We start from the raw sequence: 18,874 nt of genomic DNA on the forward strand, positions 1-18,874 counted from the left end.
TAAATCTGAATCTAAATGTTAAATATTAAATATAAATATAAATGTTAACAATTAAATCTGAATCTAAATGTTAAATATTAAATATAAATATAAATGTTTACAATTAAATCTGAATTTAAATGTTACATTTAAATGTTAAACATTAAAGGTATAGAGGAGGATTTTCCCAAAGTTTAGAAAAGAAACGCCCTCTCCACTATTTGAAAAAATGCACATGCACAACACTCCCACCTGCTCCCAAAAGGGAACGCCTATTAAACGTGTGCGAGAGAGCGTGCACAAGCCCAGTTTTCCTCTTGCACAGCTCTGTTTACAAGTTGGTGTCGGCATCGCTCATACCCGCTTACTTTGCAAAAGAAGATTTGCACTTTTCCCACTATGTCAGACTCGCCACCGGTAAGTAAAAAAGTGCGAGGGACGAGCACGTAGTTGGCCTTTTATGGAATTTTAAAAACCACAGAAATTAGATAAAAGTTGCAAATTAGAGTGGACAAAAACAGAAAGAAAAAGTGTTAAAAGGGTTTAAAGTGTCAATATTAGAACAATTAGTTAAAACTGGCAAATAATGGGCATGACAAATGGTGAATGTGGTTAAATTGGCAAAAAATAATCATAAAATGTGGTGAAAAGAGGTTAACAGTGACAAGTGAGTTTGGAGATATAAGTGATGGTTGATATCACGATTGGACATTAACAATGTAAAGTATCGGCTTGTCAGATGGGGTAAATATTGCACATTTCGAAGGAAAAGGTGCATCAAAAAATTTTGAACGGTTTTAACCATTGGAATATAAAAAACTTTGACTATTTTTGTATCAAATGTTTTTAAACTTTTTAGGAATTTTGGGGGTGTAATTGATAATTAGTCAAAATAAGTAAATTTACAAATCCATTATCGATGACACTTTAGATTGCATCCAACTTCATCCAATTTGTCACATTTTAACCAACATCACTTCAATGTTGGATCTTTGTTGGAACTCACTAAAGTTTGGAAAATATGGTGAAATGGGTTTTTTTTTTTTTTTTTTTAAAAAAAGGAACAATTAGTTTAAACTGGCAAATAATGGGCATGACAAATCGTAAATGTGGTTAAATTGGGAAAAAAATTATGAAATATGGTGAAAAGAGGTTAAAAGAGACAATAATAGGTCAAAATATGTGACATTAGGTACAAAAGTGGTGGAAAGGGTTTATAAGTGGAAGGTGGAAAAAAATGTGAGGAAAAGTGTCAGAAATAGGAGTAATGTAGCACAAATGCATTAAAGGAAGCAAAAATATGGCCAGAAAAAGTGATGAAAATAGGTGAAAATATGGTGAGTTTGGTGTAGTTGCAGAAAATAGGTAAAAATGAGCAAAAATTGTTCAAAAAGTATTTCTACTTTCCTCATTTTTCTAGAACCACTGTTGTAAAAAACTAAATACCCATGTCTTATACCATATTTGTATTTAGCATAATATATAGATCTGTTGTTGTTCCAGGCGACTATGCGGGGGTGAAACACGCACTGCGGGAGGCGGAGGTCTACTACAACATGGACGTGAACTGTCTGGACCCTTTGGGCCGCAGCGCGCTGCTCATCGCCATCGAGAACGAGAACCTGGAGATCATGGAGCTGCTGCTGGACCACGGCATCCACACGGGGGACGCTCTGCTCTACGCCATCAGGAAGGAGGTGGTGGGGGCCGTGGAGCTGCTGCTGTCCCACCGCAGGCCCAGTGGGGAGAAGCAGGTACACCCGTGTGTGTGTGTGCGTGTGCGTGTGTGTGAGAGAACATGAAATCAATGAGAGGACGTCCAGAGAGTTGGGTTTTTGAAAGAGAATCGCTTTTTTTTTCATCAATAAAGAACAAATTTTTATTATCTTTATAACTTTTTAAAGCTGAGTCGTGAGAACCGGGCAGACGAGTTGAGCTGAACGTGACGATGATTGATGATGATGATGATGATGATATTCCTTCATTAAGTGTGTGTGTGTGTGTGTGTATGTGTGTGTGTGTGTGTGTGTGTGTGTGTGTGTGTGTGTGTGTGTGTGTGTGTGTGTGTGGGAGGCGTTTCTGCTGAACGCTGGAGATTACTTCCCTAATGTCACCCTGAGGAGATTTATCACAATGCAGATTAACACACACACACACACACCCCAACACATCTCCAGTGTAAACACTCTCATTGACGTTGATAAAGTTTGGTGCAGTGCATTGTGGGAGTTGTAGTCCTGTAGACGGATTAATAAAAGTGTTTTTACTTCATTCTAACTGTGATTCACAAACCTTTGATATACTATATATAGATTTAGACTTTATTTTCATAATTTCAACTTTAATCTCCACATTTTAACTTTAATCTTGAAATTTCGACTTTAATCTTGAAATTTCGACTTTAATCTTGAAATTTCATCTTTAATCTCGACTGCATTTTTATTCTTAAATGTTAAAATTTATTTTCGGCATTTCAACTTTAAACTCAACATTTCGATTTTATTCTCGAAATTTTAAATTTTGATTTGGCCAAAATACTCCTGTAATCTGGTGCCGTGATGATCTGAGCCCTGAGTGTTTGTGTTGAAGAACTTTTCTAGTAAAAATATATTGTCAATGTTAAATATGAAATCTAAATGTTAATGTTAAATATGAAATCTAAAATTAAATGTTAAATATGAAATCTAAATGTTAAATTTAAATGTTAAATATTAAATCTAAATGTTAAATTTAAATGCTCAATATTAAATCGAAATGTTAATGTTAAATATGAAATCTAAATGTTAAATTTAAATGTTAAATATGAAATCTAAATGTTAAATTTAAATGTTAAATATGAAATCTAAATGTTAAATATGAAATCTAAATGTTAAATATGAAATCTAAATGTTAAATTTAAATGTTAAATATGAAATCTAAATGTTAAATTTAAATTATTAAAAAGATTGCACTTGTGGTGTTGACCTTTGACAGCATGTGCAGACAAAGGGGAAAAAAGAAATCTAAATGTTAAATATGAAATCTAAATGTTCAATATTTAATGCTAAATCTAAATCTAAATGTTAAATACGAAATCTAAATGTTAAATTTAAATATTAAATCTAAATCTAAATGTTAAATATGAAATCTGCATGTTAACAATTCAATCTAAATCTAAATTTTAAATATTAAATCTAAATCTAAATGTTTAATCTAAATTTAAATGTTAAATTAAAATGTTAAATATTAAATCTAAATGTGAAAAATTAAGTCTAAATTTAATTGTTAGATATTAAATCTAAATTTTGAATATTAAATGTTAAACCTAAATCTAAATGTTAAATATTAAATCTAAATGAAGAAGAAGAAGAAGGAGTTTCTGCTCAGTGGAAGGAGAGGAGGACAGATGGAGGAACGAGAGACGGCATTACAGAGAGTTATGCAGATGAGACTCTTTCACTCGCTTCTATTTGAAGTGTGAACAGTGTGTGTGTGTGTGCGTGTGTGCTGTATCTTTGTTAGTCCTGATGCTACACTGCTCTGCAGACGGCTCACGTTGACTGGCGTCCCGTCGTTACCCTGAAATAAAACAAAGAAAAAAACGTTCCAAAGTGGGACACAAAAACAAGCTATTTTTTTCCTGCCTCCAACTTTCCCGCTTCTTCCTGGTAATTGATTCTGGTGTGACTGTGCTGAGCTGCAGTGGATCAGCAGTTTTCTGTGCCAGCTTCTTCTTCTTCTTCTTCTTTATTTTTGTGATGCTGCTGCAATGCAACAAAGCAAACAGAGCTGGTAGCGCAGCAATAGCAGCAGCAGCAATAGCAGCAGCAGCAGCACTACTGCAGCCACGTTTGATCAAAGTAGCTCTTCAGCATCAAAAACCATTTAAGCCATCAGTCTGATCTATTTAACGCTGAGTTAATCTGATTCTCAACCTTGGGCACTGGTAGGGGGTCACCAGATGCCTTCAAGAAACTAGGAATATTTTCTGAACAATTTGACCCCATTTTTGCTTATTTTTACACTTTTTCTGCAACTACACCAAACTTACCATATTTCAACCTGTTCTTGTCACTTTTTCTTGCCATATTTTTGCTCCTTTTAATGTATTTTTGCTACATTAGTCCCATTTCTGACACTTTTCCTCACATTTCAACGCCTTTTCTGCACATTTTTTCCACTTTCAAAACATGTTCAGCACTTATAAACCCTTTCCACCACTTTTCACCTCATGTCACATATGTTGACCCATTATTATACACTTTTAACCTTTTCACCATTTTTTAGCAATTTAACCACATTCACCATTTCTCATGCCCATTGTTTGCCAGTTTAAACTAATTGTTCCAATATTGACACTTTTAACCCTTTTTAACACTTTTTCACTCTGTTTTTCTCCACTCAATTTCTGTGGTTTTTAAATGATACACTGGTTATTTACTGGTTTAAGCTGTGATATACTGGTTATTTACTGGTTTAAGATGTGGTACACTGGTTATTTACTGGTTTAAGATGTGGTACACTGGTTATTTACTGGTTTATGCTGTGATACACTGGTTATTTACTGATTTAAGATGTGGTACACTGGTTATTTACTGGTTTAAGATGTGGTACGCTGGTTATTTACTAGTTTAAGCTGTGATACACTGGTTATTTACTGGTTTATGCTGTGATACACTGGTTATTTACTGGTTTAAGCTGTGATACACTGGTTATTTACTGGTTTATGCTGTGATACACTGGTTATTTACTGGTTTATGCTGTGATACACTGGTTATTTACTGGTTTAAGCTCTGATACACTGGTTATTTACTGGTTTAAGCTGTGATACACTGGTTATTTACTGGTTTAAGCTGTGACACGCTGGTTATTTACTGGTTTAAGCTGTGGTACACTGGTTATTTACTGGTTTAAGCTGTGGTACACTGGTTATTTACTGGTTTAAGCTGTGGTACACTGGTTAGTTTACTGGTTTAAGCTCTGATACACTGGTTATTTACTGGTTTAAACTGAGGTACACTGGTTAGTTTACTGGTTTAAGCTGTGATACACTGGTTATTTACTGGTTTAAACTGTGGTACACTGGTTATTTACTGGTTTAAACTGTGATACACTGGTTATTTACTGGTTTAAACTGTGGTACACTGGTTAGTTTACTGGTTTAAGCTATGATACACTGGTTATTTACTGGTTTAAACTGTGGTACACTGGTTAGTTTACTGGTTAGCTTCTTGTGCCTCTGATGCTAATGCTTTTTGACTAGTTCCTGGTCTCTCTCTCCACAGGTTCCCTCTCTGATGATGGACAGTCAGTTCTCTGAGTTCACTCCAGACATCACTCCCATCATGCTCGCTGCTCACACCAATAACTACGAGATCATAAAGCTGCTGGTTCAGAGGAAGGTGAGGACATAACGTGACCATGTTTGGTACGGTTACTCTAGAGTAACTCACGAGTTTGTTTTATCATAAAGGTGTCCACATCAAAGGATTCCATTCAAAAGATACACAAACACAACAAAAATACACAAAATGACAACAAAATTCACAAAAATCACTCCAAAACCTGCAAAAATTACAGAAAAATACACAAAATTGACTCAAAAGCTTTAATATAACAAGAAAAATCCCCAAAATGACTCACAAAATATACAACAAGAACAGAAAGTACTTCAATAACAGTAAAAATGTCTGCTGAGTCCGATTTTAGTTACTATTACTATAGGCTAACTAAAGGAGCTTTGATGTTCTGCTGAGTCAGATGTTAGTTTCTATTACTGTAGGCTAACTAAGGAGCTTTGATGTTCTGCTGAGTCAGATGTTAGTTACTAATACTGTAGAGTAACTAAAGGAGCTTTGATATTCTGCTGAGTCAGATGTTAGTTTCTATTACTGTAGGCTAACTAAAGGAGCTTTGATGTTCTGCTGAGTCAGATGTTAGTTACTAATACTGTAGAGTAACTAAAGGAGCTTTGATATTCTGCTGAGTCAGATGTTAGTTTCTATTACTGTAGGCTAACTAAAGGAGCTTTGGTGTTCTGCTGAGTCAGATGTTAGTTTCTATTACTGTAGGCTAACTAAAGGAGCTTTGATGTTCTGCTGAGTCAGATGTTAGTTACTAATACTGTAGAGTAACTAAAGGAGCTTTGATATTCTGCTGAGTCAGATGTTAGTTTCTATTACTGTAGGCTAACTAAAGGAGCTTTGATGTTCTGCTGAGTCAGATGTTAGTTTCTATTACTGTAGGCTAACTAAAGGAGCTTTGATGTTCTGCTGAGTCAGATGTTAGTTACTAATACTGTAGAGTAACTAAAGGAGCTTTGATGTTCTGCTGAGTCAGATGTTAGTTACTAATACTGTAGAGTAACTAATCTTTGTTTGTTGTGGTTGTTGTCTAGGTGACCATCCCCAGACCTCACCAGATTCGCTGTGACTGTGTGGAGTGTGTATCCAGCTCAGAGGTGAGGACCCTAACCTGGGGCATGAACCACACCTTGAGACCGTCTCATTAAGCTCCGCCCCCTCCCCTCCTCTACAGGTGGACAGTCTTCGTCATTCCAGGTCCAGGTTGAACATCTACAAAGCTCTGGCGTCTCCGTCCCTCATCGCCCTGTCCAGTGAAGACCCCATCCTCACCGCCTTCAGACTGGGCTGGGAACTCAAGGAACTCAGCAAGGTTTGATCAAAGATTAGGATTAGGATTTGGATTTAGTCCTTCAGACTGGGCTGGGAACTCAAGGAACTCAGCAAGGTTTGATCTAAGATTAGGATTAGGATCAGGATTAGGATTAGGATTTAGTCCTTCAGACTGGGCTGGGAACTCAAGGAACTCAGCAAGGTTCGATCTAAGATTAGGATCAGGATTAGGATTGGGATCAGTAATGGAACTGTGTGTCTTTGTTGTGTTTTTGATTTTTTTTGTCAAACATTTGTGTATTTTTCTTGTCCTTTTGTGTGTTTTTGGAGTAATTTTGTATATTTATTCATCATTTTGTATATTTGTCTATATTTTCCTCTTATTTTGTGCATGTTTTCTTTGGTTTGTGACTCAATGTATGTGTTTTGTGTATTTTGTTGTCCTTTTATTTACTCTTCAAACATTTTATGCATTTTTGTTATCATTTTGTATAGTTTCCTCTGATTTTGTGCGTTTTCTTTGGTTTGTGACTCATTCTGTGTTGTTGGAGTCATTTTTGTTGTCCTTTGGACCTTTTGTGTATTCTTCTGTCATGTTGTGTATTTATGGAGTGATTTTTGTGTATTTTGTTGTCCTTTCATGTATTTTTCAGACTTTTTATGCATTTTTGTTTTTGTTTTTATATTTGTTATTATATTTTTTTGCTTTTTTGTCAAACATTTGTGTATTTTTGTTGTCCTTTTGTATATTTTTAAATATTTTATTTTATTTGTCTATTTTTCTATATTTTTCTCTGGTTTTGTGATTTTTGTTAAATGTTTTTTTCTGACACTTTATGTATTTTTGTTGTGGCTTTTTATGTTTTGGACTCATTTTGAGCGTGTTCCTTCCAGGTGGAGAATGAGTTCCGTCAGGAGTACGAGGAGCTCTCTCAGCAGTGTAAACGCTTTGCTAAGGACCTCCTGGACCAGGCACGTAGCTCCAGAGAACTGGAGACCATCCTGAACCACAGGGACAATGACCAGAGTGAAGAACTGGACCCACGGCAGTGCCACGACCTGGCCAAGCTCAAACTGGCCATCAAGTACCACCAGAAGGAGGTACTTACATGTTCTCAACATTCACGTCAGCGTTACAATAATGATCATTAACAGGAAACAACATTTTAGTGTCATTTCCTGCATTTCTTATGTTGTTTTGTCTGTTTTTGTTGTTTTATTTGTTTTTGGTATCCATTTTTTTCTATTCTCTTGTAATTTTGTGCGATTAGTTTTGGAGCCACATTAAACCAAACTCCAGGTAACTTCTGTAGTTGAACCCGTGACAGACGTGGTTCTAACGACTCACTGCAGGTGAACACGTGAAACATGTTTCGGAGTCACATGAAGATGTGACAGACGGGAAAAAGCAGTGAGTCACAGTGACACGGAGCATTCACCGACGCTTTTCTAACTCTTTGTGGGAAAATGTGAGGAAACGTTGAGAGAAAAGAGAATGAAGTGGAAAAGGAAGCACGTGTGAGACTTTATTAATGAGAGGACGTGAAGCAGCTGTTTTAGGAAGAGTGAAAGGGGAGGAGCTTAGACCACTGAAGACCACAACGTTAACACGAGTCTGACCTCACTGTTGTTGTTGTTCCGTGAACTTTAGTGGACGTGTTGTGTGTTGTTGGAATCATTTTGTTGTTGTTTTTAGAGTTTTTAGAGTTTCTTTCTGTGCTTTTCTTGTCCTGTATTTTTCTTTATTATTATGTTTCTTTTTGTGTGATTGGATTGTAACTTTGTGTTGTCGTTTTGATTGTTTCTGGGTTCATTTTATTGTCCTTTTGTGCATTACTGAGGGTTATTCCAGAAAGTGGGTTATGTTCAAACTCAGAGTATGTTTGAGCTCAAATGAGGGAAACTCTTGAGGAGCCCATTCCAGAAAGCGAGGTATGTTCCTCTCTGAGTCTGTCACCATGGTAACATTGTCCATGAACTGAACCTGCTCGCTGGCAGGTTTAGTCTAAGAAACCCTGGGTTTCTTCCTGGCTCCGCCCACCGGATTACCACTTCGGACCTTCTCTGACACACATTAGTAACATTACACACACACACACACACCACAGACATGGCTCACATCGTTACAAATGTTGTGTGTTGCTTTACGTTTTTTTGCACACCATAGTTTTCTTTATAACATTGTGGATGCAGAGCAGCCAGAGAGGTTGATCTGAATTAAAACACCTACTGACGTCTGTAGTAAAGTTCCCAGGATACAAACATGTGGCAAACGTAAAGGGGGAGATGTCAATTAAAATGAATATACTTTTAAAGCTCGACATTTACATTATTTCTTATGGTATTATGGCTGTTTGTCCTGTTTAGCATGGGGTTGGGGGTTTGAATCCAAACTGAGTCATCTTTTTTGTTAATTAAAAATCAATATAAATGATGCAACGTCATGTGGCCGTCACTGTCTTTATAGTCACTGTAGTGGGAGGGCTGTACGTTTCCTCTACTTACTGCGGCCAAATGAAAGTGTCATACTCCTTGAATATACTTTTTAAATCATAATTACATTTTGAGTGAACTCATCCTTTAGTAACTCTGTAAGTTGATAAACTGTAAGTACAGGTGGAGCTGTCTATGAAAAGAGCTGTAAATGTAGGACTGTAGAAGAAGTGATCTGCCGTCTCAGTGTGACATATTATTGATATTATTCTATGATTGTCACGTCACTGGAGCGATGAAGTGATGAAGCGATCAAAAAGCGTGACTAATCACGGGCGATTTAAGCAACTATAGTCGCTAAGGTGCGTTCTGTGTGAACACCTTTAGAACAGGCTCATATTCCCCTATACACCGGCTTATTTCACCCATCAGGGTGAATAAATCACTCTCTCCCGGGTGGTTGCCATGGCAGCTCATGTAATCTCTGCTTAATTGATGATGGTTTTTTTATGGAGCTGGAATCAGATACCCAGAGCTTCCCATCGTGGGGTATGTTAACCCCGAGTTTATGGTTAGACTGAGTTAGTTAACCCTTCTTTATGGAATACCCCTCAGGTTCATTTTGTGTATTTTGTTGTTGTTTTGTCTATTTTTGTTGTCGTTTGGAGTGTTTCTGGGTTCATTTTGTACATGTTTGTTGTCGTTTTAAGTGTCAGTCTGTATTTCATGTGGTTTTGTGTCTTTTTGTTGTTTTCTTTGGAGTTGTTTTAAGTATTTTTGTGTTTCATTGAGTTCATTTTTGTCAACAGTTTAAATGTTTTTGGTGTCATTTTGTGTAAAAATTAAAAGAAAAGACGGTGGGAATATGAGAGCAAACAGGAAACGCACACATGTGTGCGTTTCCTGTTTGCTCTCATATTCCCGCCGTCTGTTTAGGCGACGGATCAGGAACCGTCTTTTATTCAGACGTAGAAGAGTCTAGCTTTGGTTTTTCTTCCTGTAAATCTGTGGATCATTTATTGTTCAGTGAACGCCCACCGGCGGCGGTGGCGCTCTCACGGCTGTGTGTTATGTAATTACAGCTGATTCCAAAAAATCACCAAATCCAACCTTTCAGGGTCCGTGTGTGTGTGTGTGTCTGTGTGACATCAGCGTGTCCAACACTGAACGAATCGCACCGCCATAGTTCACAGGAGACACGTCGCCATTAGCATACGGTAACCATGGCAACAAGATACCAAACTGGGGCCGAACGAGAGAAAGGAAGGAGAGAGAGAGAGGAATGGGAAAAGGACGGAGAATTCAGACAGCAGCTGTAACACACACACACACACACACACACACACACTGACCCCGTTAGAAAATGATCCGCAGACGTGTTTTTATTCAACTTTTTTATCATTAACGCCATTTTCTGTATCATGTTTGTGTTTTTTCTGTATTTTGTGTTACCGTTTTTGTCTCACTTTGTGTTATTTTGTTGTTTAGTGTGTTTTGGTTTTGGTGTTGTGTATTTTGTGTCATGCTGTGTATTGTGTTGTGTATCATTCCAGCCGAGGTGTTTTGTGACTTTTTTGTGGTTTTGCATGTTTTTGGAGTCATTTTTGTATTATTGTTGTTAAATTATTATTTATTTATAATATTTATTGTTATTTTGTGTTTTTGTGTAATTTTTTATGTCTTTTGTGTATTTTTGCTTTCCTTTTGTTTGTTTTCGGAGTCTTTTGTTTTTTGTTTATCTTTACTGTCGTTTGCAGTCTTTTTGGTGTCGTTTGTGTATTTTTGTTGTTTGTGTGCTTTTAGAGTCAGATTGTGTGTAGTTTTGTGGCTAATGTGCTGTGGCATGTTCTGTATTGTGTCATGATGTGTATATTTCCACCTTAGCACATAGTGACCAGTTCCACATGTTTGGGTTAGCTTAGCACGTAGTGACCAGTTCCACATGTTTGGGTTAGCTTAGCACGTAGTGACTAGTTCCACATGTTTGGGTTAGCTTAGCACGTTGCAACAAGTCCAACATGTTAGTTAGCGTAGCACGTAGAAGCCATTCTTATATGTTTGGGTTAGCTTAGCATGTAGCAACCACATGTATGACTTAACTTAGCACGTAGCGACCAATTCCACATGCTTGGGTTAGCCTAGCATGTAGCAACCAGTCCTACATATTTGGGTTAGCTTAGCACGTAGCAACCAGTTCCACATGCTTGGGTTAGCTTAGCACATAGCAAGCAGTCCTACATGTTTGGCTTAGCTTAGCACGTAGAAACAAGTCCCACATGTTTAGGTTAGCTTAGCATGTAGCGAGAAAAAAAAAAGCATTTGGCGACCAAAGGGCAAAGGGGCGGGGCTATGTTACCAGGTCCACTTTTATTGGTTAAATATTATCAGGCCGATTATAAATGAGAACATTTGTCATTTTTAGCCCAAACAAAATCTCCTAGTTTGATATTAATGTTGTTTTCAGACTAAACATGTTAAACTCGAACTAATCATCACTGTAGCGTCTTCTACTGGTGACTCCTCCCACTGCAGGGTGCGTTCACGTCACTCACTGATGCTAATGCTGATGCTCACATTTATGTAACACACCCACGCTGCTGACCCTGTGAAGTGTGGAGACGAGCTAATGAAGCGTTTGAGTGACAGTCAGTGGTGGTGCTAGCGGACGCTCTGCTGGACGCCTGCCGGCACCAGCCTCACCGTCTGTGAGACACTCAGATCGTTTATCAGAGCAGACGTCAGCGTTCAACTTTTGTCTTTACCATTACACAACCATATGATCTCATCTCCTCCAGGATTCAAACATTTCACCTGATTTTATCTTAGTTTATATGAATAGTTTTATGACATTGTTTTTAAATTCCTTCCCACTCTCAGAGTAAGATACACAATTATACGGCTTTAAATGTGATAAAAACAACTACAAAAACACGTCAAATTACGCGAAATAACAACAAAATAATAATACAAAAATGACACTAAAAGTCGACAACAAACAAGTTTAAAAAATGCCTGTAAAAATAATGACGTTTGGAAAGAATGTGTAACAGACTCCTCACAAAAATACACAAAAGCAGTACCAAAAAACACAGGTACTATCTATAAAACATCTATAAAAAGAAGCAGGAACAGATCTATTCTTTATACATCTATGAAAAGAAGCAGGAACACATCTAATCTGTACACAGTATGTCTCTGACAAATAACAGGAAGTGACTTAATGTGACATTGTTTGTAGATCATAACCGTTCCCTGATTATGAAAACATTCTGTGAAGTTTTGTTGTGAATCAATGTTGACTCTATGTTTTGTCGTCTATGTGTTTCCAGTTCGTGGCTCAGCCCAACTGTCAGCAGCTGTTAGCCACGCTGTGGTACGACGGCTTCCCAGGATGGAGGAGACGACACTGGGCTGTTAAACTGGTCACGTGTTTCATCATCGGACTCCTGTTCCCTGTCTTCTCATTGGTGAGGATCTAGGGGTTCTCAACCTTGGGGTCAGGACCCTATTTGGGGTCGCGAGACACGAGGAGTGGGTTGCCAGATGCCTTCAAGAAACTACGAATATATTTGATATACATAATTTGAATACATTTTTACCCTTTTTCTGCAACTACACCAAACTTTCCATATTTTAACCTATTTTTATCACTTTTTCATGTCATATTTTTGCTCCTTCTAATTTTTCTGACACTTCTACGTCACATTTCAATTCCTTTTCTGCACATTTTTCCATTTTCCAGACATTTTCAGCACTTATAAACCCTTTCCACCACTTTTCCACCTGTCACATAATGTTGACCCATTATTGTCACTTTTAACCTCTTTTCACCATATTTCATGATTTTTTTTTCAAATATATCCAAATTTATCATTTTTATGCCCATTATTTGCCAGTTTAAACTAATTGACTCCATAATACACAAAATGACAGAAAAAATACACAAAATGACAGAAAAAATACACAAAGCACAAAAAAGAAATGGAACAAAACAAAAATAAAAATCACTAGATAACGCAAAAATGCACAAAATAGCAACAAAAATGCACAATACGACAACAAAAATTCCCAAAAATGTCTCATATTTACTTAAACAATAGACAAACTAAAACCAAATGACAACATAAACATCTAAAATGACTCAGAAATAGATAAAACAACAACAAAAATATGTTGACCCATTATTGCCGCTTTTAACCTATTTTCACCATATTTCATGCCTATTTTTGCCAATTTAACCACATTCATTATTTCTCATGTTCATTATTTGCCAGTTTAAATAAACTGGCAAATAACCCTTTTTACTTCTTTTTCTGTCTGTTTTGTCCACTCTAATTTGCAACTTTTATCCAATTTCTGTGGTTTTTGAAATCCCATTTCACCACCTTTTCCACCATTCTTGGTCACTTTTAACCCATTTTATTTCTGAATAAAACAAGGATTAACATCTTTAAGATGACTATATACTATGGCCCAAAAAATAGTATACTTCCTGGATAACAGTGGATGTTATTCACATCAATGAATAAATGTGTATATGTTGGCCATGACATCTCATGTGTTAAGATGGGATGATGGGAAATGTAGTTTTGTGCTTCAAACGTCAGGGAAACGAAGCAGTAAATCAAGTATTTAGATGTAGTTATTAAACCCTGATAATCGGTTTCTATAATTAGGAAAACAACAGGTTTTAAAGTCACAACGTTTGTCTAGAATTATTTGGTATTTAGGATAATTAATTATTAACTAAGTAATTTTTAGTATTTATGAAAACAAAGCAGTAAATCAAGTGTTACGATGTAGTTTTTCAGCCTGACGATTGTTTTTTATAATTAGGAAAATATCAGGTTTTGCTAAGTGTTTATAATATTTATGAGTTATCGTTTCAGCTTCAAACTGGCTGGAAATCACAACAAAACTAAAATAATATGTTTTATACGCAACTTGTTTAAACTACAATAACGTTGAAATATTTGGTTTGAAAAATTGAAAGCCTGTTAAAAAACCTGAAAACTAGTAATGTTCTCCTGTTTAATATAGGATTAGTGTTTATCGATACATTTACCTCCGGTTTCTTAGTCACGACTATAGAGAAACATATTGAATAAAACTGGGGAACTATTAACTGGCTCCGCCCACACACCCATATATGGAAAGCCTGCGTTTCCTCCTCAGATCTACCTTCTGGCTCCAAAGAGCGCAGTGGGACACTTCATCAAGAAACCCTTCATCAAGTTCATCTGCCACACGGCGTCCTACCTGACCTTCCTGTTCCTGCTGCTGCTGGCCTCGCAGCACATCGCACGCACCAACCTGCACATGCAGGGCCCGCCCCCCACCATCGTGGAGTGGATGATCCTGCCCTGGGTGCTCGGTACGCATTCCTTTCACATCGCTAACATTGCCATGTTTTCTGTTTGATGTTTAAACCTGAGGAAGCAACTTATTTGTGGGTTTTTCCATCTAGTGAGCAAACATATGAACTGCATGTCTCTGTGAATGCATGGTGGCTTCTGTGTGTGCATTTAGATAACAAACTGTTAGCGCCAATGCTAATGCTAATATAAACGTGCGGTTCTTATATTTGCGGTACATGTAAATTAAATTACGTGTTTTTTTTTTCTATATAGGAAATTTGCTTTGATCTCTGCCAGTCTTCCTCCGAGGCGTTTGCTGAGCGCTTTGATGTTTTCTTGACTTCCGTGTAATAATTCCAGCAGGGTTTTTGCTTCTTTTTCAATAATATGTTATGGTTTCTTTTATTTTAAGAAGTGTATTTTGATCTCCTGACATTTTTCGACTGTCGACTGTTTTTTAACTTCCATGTAATAATTCCAGCAAGTCCATTTTGTCTTATTTTTGAATAATATGTAAAGGTTTATTCGGACAACTTTTTAAAGGACATTTACTTTGATCTCCTGACATGTTTTGACTGTCTACTGGCATTCTTCTTTAAACGCGTCTGCCGATCGCTTTGAAGTGTCCTTTCGAGGACTTTCTATCGTCGATGGTCTCGAAACATGTCAAGAGATCAAATTTCAAAGCAAATGTTAACATCAATTTCAAAGAGAATTTTCAAGAAAATTTCCAAGAAATTTCTACGAAAATTTTGTGACAAAAGTCTGAATAAATTAAACCTTAACATATTATTTCAAAAAAGAAGACAAACTTGCTGCAATTATTGTGAAATATTTCTAGGGAAAATACATTCATGTAAAGATATTAAAGCCTGTGACTTATAGCCCCTAGAGATTTAACTGTTACAGTTTATCCGTGCTGAGTCATGTTTAGTGGTCTCTGTGTGTCTCAGGCTTCATCTGGGCAGAGATCAAGGAAATGTGGGACGGAGGTTTCACCGAGTACATCCACGACTGGTGGAACCTCATGGACTTCGCCATGAACTCGCTCTACCTGGCAACCATCTCGCTGAAGATTGTGGCCTACGTCAAGGTGTGTGCGCGTGTGTACGTGTTTAGTTTATTTTTCCTGAACTCATATTGATATGTAATTACAGAATTTCCTGATCTAGACTTATACCGTCACATTGGTTTTGAAAAGCCACACGCGTGAAAACAACCGTGCGCAATAAACCTGTCGTTAGCAAGTATCACTTTCTGCTCGCTCAAATGTATTGAAGAGGGCGGATCCCTGTGTCAAAAGGCGGGTGCTTCGGGAGCCAATAGACGGTCGCTGCTGCTACTCTTCTTTTTGATTGGTCAAATTATACTCAATATCTGTTCTACAATTTACCTCTTTTTCCTCAGATATCTTTATGCAACCGAAGTTGCCGCAAGGATGACCCGCCCAACACTGCATCTGATTAGCTCTAGCCTGGAAAATATTGGCATTTAAGTTGACCAATCAAAAAAAAGAGGAGTCGCAGCATCCGTCTATTGGCTCTAGAAACCCCTTAACACCCGCCCTCTTCAATACATTTAAGCGTGCAGGGAGTTACCGAGAGTAGCCACTGAATTCACCGCATAGAGGTACCGCAAGCATGTGCCCGGTCTCGAAATATGGATTTTATGTATGTTATTGTTTTCATGCTATGGCTTTCTGAAACTAATGTGACACCATCCAGACTGCCCTAATTAGACCAGATACCATTGTACACTGATCGCACTCACCAAGGCCTCTGCCTGAGGACATTCTGCTATGTCATGACTACTGCTATCAGCTACATACATAACACTGAGAGCACTGAACAGCAGCAGATTCACTGAGGCACACACAATGAAAGCCTGTTGACCTCTGACGTCTCAGACTGGTCTATTCACTAAAACCTAATAAACCCTGAGTCAGCATCTGACCAGCAAGCCTAAAGCTGGTCTCATTCATCAAAACCACCATTATACATAGAACACGGGCTACAGTAGACCAGGAGACAGTGAGTCCTGGTTCAGGACCAAGAGTTGACTCGGATTTGGTTTTCGCTGTTCATAACCGTGCGGTGAAGGCGTCACCTTTGACCCACAGAGGCTTTTTGAGCGTTGCATGACTCACACACATGCACGCACACACACGCACACACATGCACACACATGCACACAGCAGACGGCCAGGCCATCTGCAGCAGCTGTGAGTCACCGATGGCGGCGGGTGGCCCTCCCACACACACACACACAAACACACACACACACATTTGAGAAAACATGAAATCCACATGACAACTTCAACCTCACTCACACACACAGACACACACACTCGTGTGTGTGTGTGTGTAGTTTTCATCTGTCCGTTAGAGTTCACTCTGATGGTGTCCGTTTCTCTTCCAGTACAACTCATCCCGTCCTCGTGAGGAGTGGGAGATGTGGCACCCCCACGCTGATCGCTGAGGCCTTGTTCGCCATTGCCAACATCTTCAGTTCTCTACGGCTCATCTCGCTCTTCACGGCCAACTCAACACCTCGGCCCTCTGCAGATCTCCCTGGGCCGCATGCTGTTGGACATCCTCAAGTTCCTCTTCATCTACTGCCTGGTGAGCACAGCACCCTAGCTAATGCCTGTGCCATATAACATAGACAGTCCTACATAATTGGATTAGCTTAGCACGTAGTGACCAGTCCGACTATTAAGGTTAGCTTAGTACGTAGCCACCGGTCTGATTTATTAGAGTTAGCTTAGCACGTAGCAACCAGTCCGGCATGTTTGGGTTAGGTTAGCGCGTAGCCACCAGTCCAACATATTAGGGTTAGTTTAGCACGTAACGGCCAGTCTTACATGTTTTTTTTTGGCTTAGCACGTAGCCACCAGTCCGACATATTAGAGTTAGCTTAGCACGTAGCGACCGGTCTGACATGTTTGGGTTAGCGTAGCACATACCCACCAGTTCGACATGTTTGGGTTACCTTAGCACGTAGCGACCAGTCCGACTTATTAGTGTTAGCTTAGCATGTAGCGACCAGTCCTGCATATTTGGGTTAGCTTAGCGCATAGCCACCAGTCCGACATGTTAGCTTAGCATGTAGGGACCAGGCCAACATGTTTGTTAGCTTAGCACGTTGCGACTTGTCCTACATCTTCTGCTGTGCGATATAAAGATGTATATGGTAGTGCGATATAAAAATGTCTGGCGTACGATATAATCCTCTATGATTTATTATTTAATATGTGTGGTCTTGGTCCCACTATGTAGCTAAAATATGATGAAGCTAATAAGGCTAATATACTTACAGCACAGATGGAAGAATAGAACCTAACCAAAGCTCTACTATCATATATGATCTTTGATGGAAGTCAAAGTCCACTACAGGGTACGGTTTAAAATGACAGTATGGCCATTATTGTTGGTTTTTTAACCCCCTGGTGGCATTTCCACGGACCAATTTACAGATCAGAACACAGTTTATGTAGCAAAAGTCACGGATAGTCCTTCAATGAGAAGATTCTTAAAGAAGTAACCATTTATTATGTTGTTGTGATCTGCTCTTTTATGTATTGATATGAAATAAATTAAAAGCAATTTGGATTTTGGGGGAATTGACCAGGCAATGCAAAGAAAAAAGTCTCATTATAAAAAACAAGTTGCTTTATTCACAACATCAGGATATAAAATCTACCTACCCTACTGATATAGAATTTTCTCCATATTGTGCAACACTAGTCCTTGACGTGTTGGACTCCTCTTTGTCTCTGGATCTTTGAAGATCAAAGGCACGTTGCTTCCTTGACATCACAGGCCTTGTTGCATCACATTAACTCCTGCTCCGCCCCCTTCAAACCAATCCCAGAGCGCCCGAGGGTCCGTTACCACACACACACACACACACACACACACACACACACACGCTCTGTAGCAGCTTTATAACCACGGTCCACATCAAAGCCAGGCCACAAAGAGTCCATGATAACAGGGCCGTTATCACTCGTTATGTTGTTGGAGCTCTGACCGTGTGTGTGTGTGTGTGTTCAGGTGCTCCTGGCATTCGCTAACGGTCTGAATCAGCTCTACTTCTACTACGAGACCAAAGCGTCGGAGGAACCAAACAACTGTAAAGGAATCCGTTGCGAGAGGCAGAACAACGCCTTTAGCACGTGAGTGTGACGTCATACAGGATAGACTCCTCCCCCTAAACGTATGACAGACTGGGGATGATGATATAGTCCAGGGGTTCTTAACCTTGGGGTCAGGACCCCATTTGGAGTCGCAAGACACTGGGAGGGAGTCGTCAATTTTGAACAATTTCAGCCCATTTTTGTTTATTTTTTACCCTTTTTCTGCAACTCCACCAAACTCACTATATTTTAACCTATTTCCAACACTTTTTCTTGCCATATTTTTGCTCCTTTTAATGTACTTTTGCTACAATCCTCCCATTTCTGACACTTCTACATCACATTTCAATGAA

At 38.4% G+C, this 18,874-nt stretch overlaps 1 protein-coding gene across 1 annotated transcript in view; it reads left to right on the plus strand.

Moving 5' to 3' along the window:
* Positions 1–18,564, plus strand: part of trpc5a (transient receptor potential cation channel, subfamily C, member 5a) — a 56,973-nt gene extending 38,409 nt beyond the window's left edge. Inside the window, 12 exon segments of the mRNA XM_028474440.1 lie at positions 1,483–1,733; positions 5,244–5,360; positions 6,356–6,418; positions 6,496–6,633; positions 7,488–7,694; positions 12,356–12,493; positions 14,202–14,400; positions 15,337–15,476; positions 16,802–16,843; positions 16,845–16,928; positions 16,930–17,004; positions 18,439–18,564. Of these exon segments, the coding sequence (XP_028330241.1) occupies positions 1,483–1,733; positions 5,244–5,360; positions 6,356–6,418; positions 6,496–6,633; positions 7,488–7,694; positions 12,356–12,493; positions 14,202–14,400; positions 15,337–15,476; positions 16,802–16,843; positions 16,845–16,928; positions 16,930–17,004; positions 18,439–18,564 (1,580 nt within the window).
* The last annotated feature ends 310 nt before the right edge of the window (positions 18,565–18,874 follow it).

This window comes from Gouania willdenowi, chromosome 18 (assembly GCF_900634775.1).
Source record: "Gouania willdenowi chromosome 18, fGouWil2.1, whole genome shotgun sequence".
NCBI lineage: Eukaryota > Metazoa > Chordata > Actinopteri > Blenniiformes > Gobiesocidae > Gouania > Gouania willdenowi.